This window comes from Poecilia reticulata, chromosome 4, assembly GCF_904066995.2.
Source record: "Poecilia reticulata chromosome 4, P_reticulata-male-v2, whole genome shotgun sequence".
In the NCBI taxonomy this organism is placed as follows: domain Eukaryota; kingdom Metazoa; phylum Chordata; class Actinopteri; order Cyprinodontiformes; family Poeciliidae; genus Poecilia; species Poecilia reticulata.
The window spans coordinates 5,013,775-5,026,636 of NC_088833.1; the positions used below are offsets into that span (position 1 = coordinate 5,013,775).

At 38.1% G+C, this 12,862-nt stretch overlaps 1 protein-coding gene across 1 annotated transcript in view; it reads left to right on the forward strand.

The window, feature by feature from the left end:
- Positions 1 to 12,862, forward strand: part of col24a1 (collagen type XXIV alpha 1) — an 84,934-nt gene that overhangs the window by 45,359 nt on the left and 26,713 nt on the right. The window contains exons 22-29 of the mRNA XM_017304551.2: positions 587 to 631; positions 737 to 790; positions 2,540 to 2,584; positions 5,804 to 5,857; positions 6,996 to 7,049; positions 9,952 to 10,005; positions 11,038 to 11,091; positions 12,765 to 12,818. Coding sequence (XP_017160040.2) covers positions 587 to 631; positions 737 to 790; positions 2,540 to 2,584; positions 5,804 to 5,857; positions 6,996 to 7,049; positions 9,952 to 10,005; positions 11,038 to 11,091; positions 12,765 to 12,818 — 414 coding nt within the window. The remainder of the gene's footprint in view (positions 1 to 586; positions 632 to 736; positions 791 to 2,539; positions 2,585 to 5,803; positions 5,858 to 6,995; positions 7,050 to 9,951; positions 10,006 to 11,037; positions 11,092 to 12,764; positions 12,819 to 12,862) is intronic.

A 12,862-nucleotide genomic window follows, 5' to 3' on the forward strand; every position in this document is an offset into this window, starting at 1 on the left:
CAGGTGAAGTTATAATTTAAAATCAGATGCATATAAAAACTACTTTAACATTTTTTCCAGTCCTGGAAAAGTGAACAAAAGCCTTTGGAAGAAGTACAACACACACATGCACACACACACACACACGTGTACACACACAAACACAATTTTATGCTGTGTTGAAGCATTGAGTTGGCACACATTCACAAAGGTGCTGAGTTGGCCAATACCTGCATTACTCAGAAGTAAGAGTTAAACTGAATTGCAGATCTTTTTCATTAGAATTTATTCCAGTTTGGTTTATTAGGAATTCCTCTTAGGATTTACTAGACGCGGTAGAGAATTTAATGAATATGGAGATTTGCTCTTAGTTCTGTTTACGTTGACTTACAGAAAACGGGGGATGACAACTTTATTGCCTGGACTGGCATCAGTATTGCAGAGCTATTTTTGTTCTCTAAGCTTTACTGCTGGGCAAAATAAGTTCCACATTTCTTTATATTATCAAGTGTGCTTCTGTTAGTCATTTCACATCAGTTATTCATACCTAAAGATATGCAGCTGTTATAAGTGTTTTGGTTTTAATGGCTGTACTGTGTTTCTGCAGGGTGATGAAGGCCCACTCGGCCCACCTGGCAGCATTAGCCCGACTGTAAGAAGTCTCATCTAAATATGCACATACACATATAATCAGTTTAGATTTTGGATGATATTAAATAAACGGCACCGCTTCTTTTGATCGACACTTTTTATGAAGGGGAGATCTGGGAGGAAAGGTCATGCAGGTGAACCTGGACCTGAAGGCTTGCTGGTAAGCATTTATGACACTTTTTTTTGTGTGTGTTTGTGCGTGTGTGTCATGAAACAATTGTTTTAAAATCTTTGGTGGTGTTATTGATTTGGCATTCTGTGGTTTTTCACCGTAAGAGATTCGCCAAGCTATTGGGCAATTGAAGATGACTAATGACAACTTTTAAGCTGTGTCCAAATTTTTATACATTTTATATGAGACTAAGTTCTGGGTGATGTGATTTCCTCTCCCACACATAAAGTTTATTGTTCTTCAGCCACATTATAACTAATTTAAATGCATCATTGCAAGTCATTGTTTGAAATGCCCATTTGTGTCAAAGATTTAACTCCTAAAGTTTTGCCGTAATGTGTCGCTATGATGGCAACATACCAACAACATAATACTGCCACCACTTATCTATTATTCACAATCAGAATAATGAAATTTAAAAATGTCCCTGTTTATCATTGCAAATATAACAATGATTATTCTGATGAATGATCTGTTTTTATGAATTTCCCTCTGGAATTAATAAAACCTATTCGAATGCCAAAACACTTAAATTTAAGTTCCATTTTGACATCAAGATGTCAAATTTCCCATAGTGCATTTGCAAAGTATAATCAAGCTTTTATTGTTACTTCTGCAGTAATGATTTCTTCCTGTCTGAGTGGCATTGATGGTCATGTCAGCAGAGGAATCATTTCTCTGGTAAAAAGACATTTCACAAGTTTCCATCACCATCTGGGGTTAAAACGGACATTTTGAGTCAAAACTCTTTCACCTCTGGTTCACTGAACTGATCTACTGATTAACTGGACATTTTCATTGGGTTGGTACTTACATCGATCTCTTGAAGGAAGGAAGCAGTGGGTTTAAGGTGTTGCTCTAAGATCCTCTCCTCCACTTAACTGCTAAAAGCTGCTAAAAGCTTGCAAAGCCATCAGCACTTGGGGTCTTGCAAAAATGACGTACGTGTATGTAAGCATTAAAAGTATTCCCTAAATTTGGCATTTACCAAATATAATTAATCATTTACTGATCTAAAACAGATAAATAGTCAAAGGTCGCACACTGATAATAAAAGGTTAAGTTGTATGTGAATATCAAATTTTTATGCGTACATGGTTTTAAATGATTTATTCGTTCATTTTTTAAATTGCTGTATTAAATGACAGAGGTGGATTCTGCCTCGTGTCAGTGCTTGGCATCAAACGTGACACAGCTGGAAGCCAACCAGTTTGGCAAGACGCCACCCGGCTACGCCACAGCTGGAAATGTTTTCCTCACTGCTCACTTCTATATGTCAAACAGATTTTTTTTTTAATGTTTCGTCTGGTTGTATTATTTTAGAGTAATTTATTGACATTTTCTGTGAGTGTTTCTTGTGTTTAATAGGCGACAACTAATTAATAAGCTTTAAAACTCAATCACACAAAGTTACGTTAGTATAGTTAGGTTTTCTCTTCTTAATCTGTCTTTCTGTGGTTATCTTGTGCTTGTTTTGATTTCCATCCATTTAAACACTTAGTCTGTGCTGTAAAGATGGACTTAATTAAGAGGGGAAATTATTTCCTCCATGGTCGTCGTCATGAAATGCATCATGGAACACCAAATTATTCACAGGCCTGTGCAGCCCATGTGTGTGTCCCGTTTTACACTTAATATCCTGCGAGCATACTGCCAAATTAGGAGAGGACTGATTATAGAGATCTCTTTAACTACAGTAGCTAAGTAGTAAAATTGTTTGATGTTTTCTCCTTGCAGGGAGAAAAAGGAGACATTGGAGATGTTGGAAAAGTTGGACCACTGGTAAGACTTTCCCACGCCTCTAATTGCTTGAATTGTCTTCACGCTTCCCTCATGCAATTTAATCAGACATCCTATTCCTGTCTCCAAAACTAAATAAATTAAAGCAAATCGTATATCTGTTTAAGATTTGAGAGTTTTCCAACAAGAACTTTTTCTCTGTCTCTTTTTGTGAAATTTCCACAAACACAGCTACTTTGAACATTGGAAGAAGACCTGTCCCTCCAGTAGGCCCCTTAATGTTAATATTTGCATTCTGGGGATAGTAGAGGCAACCAATTGGGCCAAGCAAGCTGGACTGTGTTGTTGCTGTGCACATATGAGAGGCATTAAGCACTTACTGAACAGAGGGCCCTTTGAAGCCAAACAGGAACCATGGAGCTATGCAGTGAGAAAGAAACTCTTAAGCATATGTTGGCTCTAATGAATCCCATAACATCACTTTTCAGATAAATAAGATGTGACTGAAACTGAGAAAGGGTTGATGCTTTAATACCACCTGTCTTCACTAAGTGACTCCTTATCTGTAAAATGTCTTGAGTGAAATTTTACTAGGAGCTTGGAACTGTTTTAGAACCACAACACACAAAAGATTCACTATGCAGCTTTGTTAAAGTCAACCGTACGTTTGAAAATGTCCGCCTGCGAAGACTTGCACGCTGTCCCACTTCTATGACTCCAACAGCAAAGTCTTATTTTATCTACTTTATGCAAACTTTTGTTCGTTTGCCTAGAAATTTGGTTTGTTTGGGGAGATATGAATGGCAAGCTTGGACCAAAAAAACAAACACTGGTCCCACCTACAAACCTGGGTCTCAGATGAAGACAACTCTGATGCGGCTCGAATGCAGATGTGGATGCAACTGGACTGGAAATTACTCCAAATGCAGGAAGCAAATCATAGCACAGGGCATTGTGGGTAAATATGCCCTAACTAAGAGTCTGACGCTAGAGAGAGAAGTAGGTGATGGTCTTTCACCAAAACAAAAGAGAATCCCTACAAGTGCTAAAATATAACTCCACTCCATTTTTATTTACTTTTTATGTTGGATCGTTTGACCAAAGCAAACCATATCAGCTGAAAATGTAACAAATGTTTCAGTTTTGGTCCTCAATCGAACTGAGTTGACCAGACTATCAGGTGTGAAAACATCCCAACGGTTACATTACAATTTCTGTCATCCACATTAGACCACCGAACCACAGAATCAGTTATACAGATCAGTTTGCCATGTCGCCAACTTTCTGTGTAGATTAAGGGATCTGAGTTCAACCTTGTGCTCTCGTGCGTCCATCTGCAGACTGTACGTCTTCACCGTCAACTGGTGCTTACATGAATTCAGCAGGTTAATCCTTCTGCGGTGATGATATATGAGCGGCATTTTATAGCTGTCAGGCTTTTTGGCGAAGCTGCAGAATTGCAAAAGGAACAAAGCTTTATAGTGTTTATGTTAGTGGCCTGTTTCTTGTCTACTAGTTTGTTTCATTTTCAGGCTCTTTTTTTTTTTTTTTTTTACAGCTTTCAATGTAAACACACTGAGATACAGGAAAACGTGAAGTGTGATTACACAGTGAGAAAGTGTGTTCACTGTGTGAACACTATAAATCAAACTCTGCCATAAAACTTTATGCAGGCCACCATTGTCAGACTACTGTATTTTTACTCATCCATCCATTTTCTAACACCCTTGTCCCTTAGTGGGGTCGGGAGGTGCTGGTGCCTCTCCAGCCAACATTCCGGGCGAGAGGCGGGGTCACCCTGGACAGGTCGCCAGTCTGTCGCAGGGCAACACAGAAACACACAGGACAAACAACCATGCACACACACACACACACACACACCTAGGGGCAATTTAGACAGACCAATTAACCTGACAGTCATGTTTTTGGACTGTGGGAGGAAACCGGAGTACCTGGAGGGAACCCACCATGCACAGGGAGAACATGCAAACTCCATACTGAAAAACCGGGGCCGGGAATCGAACCCAGAACCTTCTTGCTGCAAGGCAACAGCTCTACCAACTGCGCCACTGTGCAGCCCAACTATTTTTACTCATATTGGTGTGTAATTGTGTCAGCATATGAAATATTACCATAACATCATGAAATGAGTCGAGCCCAGCACAGTCTTGGTTTTGCTCAAGTAGTTTTGGTGCCGTAAACTATAAGAATTGTGGTCCTAACCTTTTATATTACTATAGTTTACATCCAGACTAAACATAGAAATTTCCAGTTTTAACAAAGATATTGACGAATAGTAGCAGAGAGACTGTGCAAGCTGCTGCAGCTCCCAGCCTCTCTGTGTAAAGTCACTGATGCAAATGAAACCAGTGCAGAGCTGAACAACTTGTCCCTTAAAACTGCAGTGTTTGGAGGAAAATATAAAATTTATAAAGGCAAACAAATTACACTCAATACAACTTAACCCACAGGAACAAAACATGAGTCCAGAGAGAAGGAGAGTTAGAGTTGGTCAACATCTTCAATAAAATTGTCAGGAGAGGTGAGATGGAAGTTTATGGAGGACTTTTTAGATGTCCTGAGCAAACAGCTGATAAAATGTTTAAGATGAAGTGTGATAGAATATTTTAACAAGTTTGTGAAACCTTGTTGCAAAGACACCTTGTTCAAACCCCGTAGTCTCTTGTCTGTTTTTCCATTTTACTAGATAAACATTTAAAGCAGCATTCTCATTAATTGTCTAAACATTTCTAACTTTGTTGTAAAATCCTCATTAAGGAGTATCAGATGTGTTGTAAATCAGTTCTGGAGCTGTCATCGGAAGAGCTTGGTTAGTGGAAAAATGTGTTTACTGGAGCTTTCTTTTCTTCCTGGGTAGCATCACTTAGCTCTTTATGCTAAATGTTTTGATTTCCAGCTTCACAGGGTTAGGTTGTTAGGTTGTATTTGTCCACAACCTTTTCTAACATTTCTAAAAGTATAGAAATGAATCAGGTTAGTAGTTTTTTTTAAATAAAATGCTAGGTTTTCAGGCTGTGCTTTAGATTTTTCTAATATTTTTAACACTCTCAATCCATTACTTAAACTTCATTTTAGCTGAATGAAACTCACCCATTTGCAGAAACATTTCACTGGAACCTGAAACGTTTTGCATTCCCTGCATCGCGGCAGCCTGGGATGCAACCCGTGTTACTTTCTCCTGACGTGTTTGTGTTTAACACGCTTTCGTCTTCTCTGCTTTCCTCTCCTCCTTCTCTCCAGGGTCCAGTTGGCCTAATTGGAATAACTGGGGTGATGGGAGTTCCCGGTGAAAAGGTAAGGAGTGTGTTTCTCTGTCATTAGGCTGTCAGGCAGCATCAGCTGCTCGCCTGTCAGCAACAGACCGCTATAATTAAGCCCATGTCAAAGCAGCCTGGACTAGAGACTCCAACACATGCTTGTGTAAACACTCGACACTCTCACATCCACATCAATAGCAGCATCGTCAAAGCCATGTCACCTTAAACAAACAGGTTTAAGTTGAACATAAAAAATACATTTGAAAATCTTTTCTCTTAAAATACTTAAATTAAACAATCATTTCCAGCTCAACATGGACCTAATATGTCTTTTCAAGTGTTTTTATTGAATCTCCTAAAAGAACACCCAAGGTTTTGCCTTCCCTCCCTCTATCCCAACCTGTTTGCCCTGTCTTTCCTATCCAGAAGGCCCGTTTGTCAGAACATGTTCTTGTGTTGAGAAGCCATCTGCTTGTCAGATTCTTGCTTGTCCTCCAACTCCTCTCCCACAAACCTCTGCTCCTGATTCAGACTGTCAGCACCAGTTGTACCCTGACAGCCTACAAATTCTTTTGACATTATGCATAATTTTTTATTCTTTGCCACACTCTTTGTTTAAAATGTTCAGCTCGCTATGAGGAAGTGTGTATCAAGAAACAAAAGTGGACTTATTGTGTTGTACAATCATGGATTTTACCCAGTTTGTGAAAAGAAAATGCATAATGTTTGCAGGTTTACTGTTGGATATTGGCAGAATCTGGTCTTTCTGTCACCTATTTGTGCTCTATTTTAGATATAAAATCACTGACACGTTATCAAAATATCTTTATATTTTCATATGAATGCCTTAAAAAGCTTCTATCTTCACCTTACTTAAGAAATATTTATGTATTTATTTATGTATTTTATTTTTAGTTATGAAAAGGCAGTCTTAATTGATTTGATCTCCATTTTAAATAATAAAATGTCTTTATCTAATGAAAAACATACACTTTAAAATGGTTTCAGCGAAAAGAAATGAAATGAAATTGGAATAGGAGTGAGTTAAAAAAAGTGTTTCAATTGAGAAGTCAAAATTCTACAAATTCACTCAAAAATACACAACATGATCCAATTTTTCGCTAATTCCATGAACATGAACATGAACCTCTTTTCCTTTCGATGTCCTTAACCAGGGTGACCGGGGGCTACCAGGTCCAACAGGTCCTGCCGGAGAGAAGGGGCCCACGGTGAGTAAAGTCACAAACGATTGTAAACAAATTTTAATTGGGTTCTCACAGTGTCAGCCATATTTTATTGAAGTTTTCTAGTTATGTTATCACACCTAAAATTCACCTTTCTCCACAAATGTCAATATTCTAATAGCGGATGTAATTTAAAAAAGCTCTAACAGTGGGAAAGTGGATTTTTAAATTGGAGATCATTTACACAACATTTAGCTAAAAACAGGTGGACCGTTTAGGTAATTAACTCTATAGTAAAGATTAGATTTGTTGCTATTTATCCAGGCTCATTTAGGCTATCACAGACATGATATCTTCTGCAGATTGAAAGGTTAGGTCATCCTGTCATGTTGATGCACAGCAGAGCAATAACAGAATTGAACAGACTAAAATATTGTGCAAATTCTACACAAAAAGACAAAACAGGATTCAAACACAGAACATTTAATTCTTGCTGCCAGGTAACAATGCTAACACATGTTGCACCACGTGGCCGCTAGCCATATTTTTCAAGAGTCAAGTTGTCAAATTGCTAGCAGAAACATGCAAAAAAGTAGCTTAGCTATTGTGACAAAGGTGTGATTTGTCTGAATGCCAGTTTAGATGTTTACATTGTTTATTGAGAAAGCATAAATATTTCTACCATGCCATATTTAAATGTAATTTTAAATTAAAACATAAATTATTTTCTTAATTGACAAAGGGAACGTCAAGGTTTACTTTCACAGAATAATTTATGTCTTCTATTCTTCCCCAAAGATCAGATTTCAGAAACACACAGAACATAGTTGTTAAAAAACTTATATATTTGATTGCTCTAACATGACAAAGTTGTAAATGTGGTGTAACATCCCGATGAGAGGAAACTATTCCTTTTTTTTTAAGTCGTCATCGTTTTGAGACCGTTTTGTCAACGGAGCACATTGACCAGATGGTCCCCAGACATCAGGATTTAATGACAAAGGGACTGATTCACTGATTCGTCTGCGTTCACCGTGTTCTTTCATTCTACTGTATTTTTATGGCCGACTCTTTAAAAGTTATGTGGTGGAACATTGAGTTCTGTACATTCCTCTTGTGCATGAATATGGGTTTAAAACTGGATACATATGCATCAGTTTATCTTTTATGACGAGAAGAACTGCTGCACCCCTAACTAACAATGGCATTAATATTTGGTTAATGTGTAAACCTGAAAAGATGACAGTGTTGTCGTCTGCGTCCGCTTTGATACATGTAATGGAAAAAGGCCTCAGGAAGGAACGTTGTTGGAGATTTTAATGAAACAGAAAAGCCTGAACGCTGTTTCAGCATCAGCGTTTGCAAAATATGTATGTTCCTTTAAACATCCTCACAAAACTTTGACTGGCAAGTTAGTGCTGGTAGAGACTTATGCTCTATTCTACAGCATTTACATTTTTGCACTGAAGTGATCATTAAGTGCTTATACTCTGTTTTATAAACCTTTTAGAGCAGGGGTCCCCAAACTTTTTCCTGTGAAGGCCATATAACTTTTCTCTGGTGGGGGCCAGAGTCAGTTTGTAACAGAAAAAGTGTGACGTTTCCAGGAGTGCCTAAATGTAAAAATGTATTGTTTTCCAGAAAGCACAATCAAATAACCCTCTCTGGGTTCTTCATGGAAAAAATCCAGGAAATAACACTATTTATGAAATAAATCTGTCGCAAAGTTAAAAAAAAAAAAACAGTATATAAGCCGCAGATATCTCTGCCGCTTCAGGTTTTCCACAGCGATGCAGCAACAGACACCCAAAATTTGGGTCCTAACAGGTCAATTGAATATCACATTTATTACGGATGAAGTTTAGATTTAACTGAACTGATTACGGTAGTTTCCGAACGGTAACTGTAACAGTAAAAGTGCTGATTCTTCGTGTTGCTACTAGCATGTGCTAAATGAAAATAGACGCTTTCTTCTTTAGATTTCAACGGCAGCTCGCGTCCATTATTGTTCCACTACGGCCATCTACTGGATCCCAATATCTATACCTCAAATTCTCATAATGATCCCAGTATTATTTAAAAAAAACGAAAAATCTTCGTTTTCCCCCTCAATGCTATTTAACTGATCAACAACATTCCCAAATTTCAGTTCCCTATTAAAATCTAATTCCGTTTTAATGGGCTTTCTTTTATTTCCAAATTTTACTTCCAATGACTCACTTCCTGCTAAAGAGCCCCCTGGTGGTTGAAAAAAAATCCACATATAAGCCACATGGTTCATCGCTTAGGAAAAAAGTAGCGACTTATAGTCCTGAAAATACGGTATGAAAATAAAAATCTAAATGCTCTCTGGTATCGTTCAGGGGGCCGGACCAAATGTGGAGGCGGGCCGGATCTGGCCCGCGGGCCATAGTTTGGGGACCACTGTTTTAGAGGATAATATGTTATTTTACTCTATAAACTCATTCAGTGGAAAAATTATTGGCATGTATATTATTTTGACTAAGTTCATCCATACAGAAAAAAGCGTAAAGAATATCTGCTGCTGCCCAGTTTTCTGTCTGCTGCAGAGCTGTGAGTCTGTAGGAGAGCTTGGCCTCGGTCCCACTCTGTCTCTGGGCTTCGGATTAACGCCAGATCTGTGGTTCTGGGCCTTCAGCTCTCATCTCACTGTCAGACACAGTGCCGAATAAACTGAATGATAGGTGCATAAACAGGGATTAACTTGATTTAACGTCTCTACATATTTGTGTGTGAAATAAATTTAAAATCATTTTTGTAACGGACTCTGCTTTGACCTACTAAAATCATGGATTTATTCTAAATCTCTACTGTTGCCTGTATTTATATGAAGCTCACTGTGTCTTTCACCCATTTAAATAAATGATGCCACAGTGTTGCATCTACCTGCCTACATTTCAATCATTTTTTTTCTGTTTTCTGTTAGGGTTACCCAGGATCACCAGGAGGTCCTGGAGACATTGGCATGCAGGGTTCACCTGTAAGTATTTTCACAAATTATCAACATGTATGGCCTTAGTATACAGTATTTTATTGTTTTCTTTGCACAGAAAACAAAGTGTGGAACATCCATCCATTTTCTTTACACCCTTGTCCCTTAGTGGGTTCACCAGTCTGTCGCAGGGCAACACAGAGACACACAGGACAAACAACCATGCATGTACACTCACACCTAGGGACAATTTGGAGAGACCAATTAAACTGACAGTCATGTTTTTGGACAGTGGGAGGAAGCCGGAGTACCTGGAGAAAACCCACCATGCACAGGGAGAACATGCAAACTCCATGCACAAAGACTGGGAATCGAACCCAGAACTTTCTTGCTGCAAGGCAACAGCTCTACCAACTGCGCCACTGTGCAGCCCAAGTGTGGAACATCCATCCATCCATCCATCCATCCATCCATCCATCCATCCATCCATCCATCCATCCATCCATCCATCCATCCATCCATCCATTTTCTTTCACCCTTGTCCCTTAGTGGGGTCAGGAGGGTTGCTGGTGCCAATCTCCAGCTAACGTTCCGGGCGAGGGGCGGGGTCACCCTGGACAGGTCGCCAGTCTGTCGCAGGGCAACACAGAGACACACAGGACACACAACCATGCACACACACACACTCACACCTAGGGGCAATTTAGACAGACCAATTAACCTCACAGTCATGTTTTTGGATTGTGGGAGGAAACCGGAGTACCCGGAGAAAACCCACGCATGCACAGGGAGAACATGCAAACTCCATGCAGAAAGACCGGAGCCGGGAATTGAACCCAGAACCTAAGTGTGGAACAATAAAGGATAATTCTATTCTATTTATAATGACTGGATAAATAAAAAATGAATAACAAATGCAATGAAAATCATCAAATCAGACTTTTTAATGAATTAAAATGTCATTCTTTGTACTTAATTTTAAAATATTTCAGAAATGTTTCTTTTTTTATTTTTGAAAACTATTGGTCATTTTTTTTGTCAGTATTTTTTTTTTTTTAAATGTGTTGTTTTGATTTACAGGGTCCTCAGGGACAGAGGGGCAGTCCAGGAATCGGGGGGCCGAAAGGGAGAAGGGTAGGACCATGTTACGTTTACAAGAAAATGTCTTCAATTTATTGCAGAACCAATTCTTTATATATTGCAGCTGAGTTTATAGCTTTATTTCCATAATAAAACTAAAGCACATACAGTTCCATTTTTTTCAGGCTTGAAAGTTACACTGGAGGAAAAAATTATAACTTCTGATGAATGTATTTTGGCTAGGAGAAAAATGACCCTGAAGAGCAAGACGGAGAGATAATTTATCCCTGAGTGTGTTTTATTTTTTCATTTTAGACTTCTGAGGTAGTAAGGCGATGTGTAAGGTAACATTATACATAATTCCTGACCACCCAGTAAAAAGTTTGTCATGTGTGACGTTGGATTTAACTTGTAAATCTGCTTCAGTTGTATTTGAAATCTTAACATACAAAACAGTTTCTGTGACAAATAGTTTTTATTTTACTTCACAGATTTGTACTTGTTCATTTCACTTAACTCAGAAAAAATAAGATAAAAAGAAAATGCAAAGAACAATTTGAGCTACTGCAGAAATGATAACTGTAGGTATTAGATGTGTATCTATTTTTTTTTCCATCAAAAGCTAAATATTTAAGTAGGATTCTTAGCTCACACAAAAACCTGCTTTTTATCGTTTGTCCTCAAGAGCCAGCTTCCCAGATGAATGAGATTTTCCCTGAACTCAACACACCTGAATCACATAAATGGCTGATTACAGCCTGTGATGAATCTGGTTACATCCTGAGGAAGTTACTCAGCTGAGTAGATTCATGCCTGCATGGAAAACATGGAGAACCAGAGCTGCAGTCAACTGCTTACACATTATCCTGGTTCCTGGTTTCACATTTGATTTACCATAATAAGAAATATTTATTAGATGGAGAACTTGTCCAACCTCAGGACTTTCTTTATCATCTCACAGAAAGGATCTTAAATCTAAGGAATGGGATAAAATACATTTTTTAACCTTGTTTTACACTGATACTCATAACTTCTCTGTTCCCAAATGTCATTCAAAATAGGTTTTGTGGGGTTTGTATGTTGAAAAACTGTAAATTTTCATCCCAGCAGCATGGAAATTGCTGAATTTCTTTACTTCTCCAACTCTTATTATATACACTATATCAAAACCAACTTCTGCTGGGAATTCACTCATCATTTATCATTATATCCATGTCATTTATGCGCAGGTGTATTTTTAAACTCCTGAATTTGAGGAATATTAACATAGAATTCTCTCTCCAACTTTTCTAGCATCTAGTAAATAGAAATAATTTTTTTGTTTGACACACCTTAACCTCAAACAGGAAATGTTTAGTCTGATTTATCTATCCTGTAATTTTAAGGATAGTTATTTTATATCACTTGCTAGCTTTTTATATTGACATCATACAAAACATGGAAGTAAGGCTGAGACTGAGATATTTTGAGAAATATTTGTAGGACATGTGAGAAATTTCAGACTATAGCAGAAAACAAGATGCTAAGGCTTAGATTTAAGGTTTAGCGTTTTTTTATGACATTGCGCATATACAGTTTGAAAGCCACTGGCAATATAATAATGAAGCATAGTCCAGAATAATACATCCAAGAAATGATAGAGCTGTATATTGTTCACTTATCAATGCTTCCCTTTGCAAAGTCATGTATCATACTCTTTGAGTAAACCTCATGTTGGTGTTATGCAGGGACCCCGAGGTCCAGATGGTGCAACAGGAGAACCAGGACCTGAGGGCACCAAGGTAAACAACGTCCATATTCTTATAAACGAAGAGTATATGTGGAA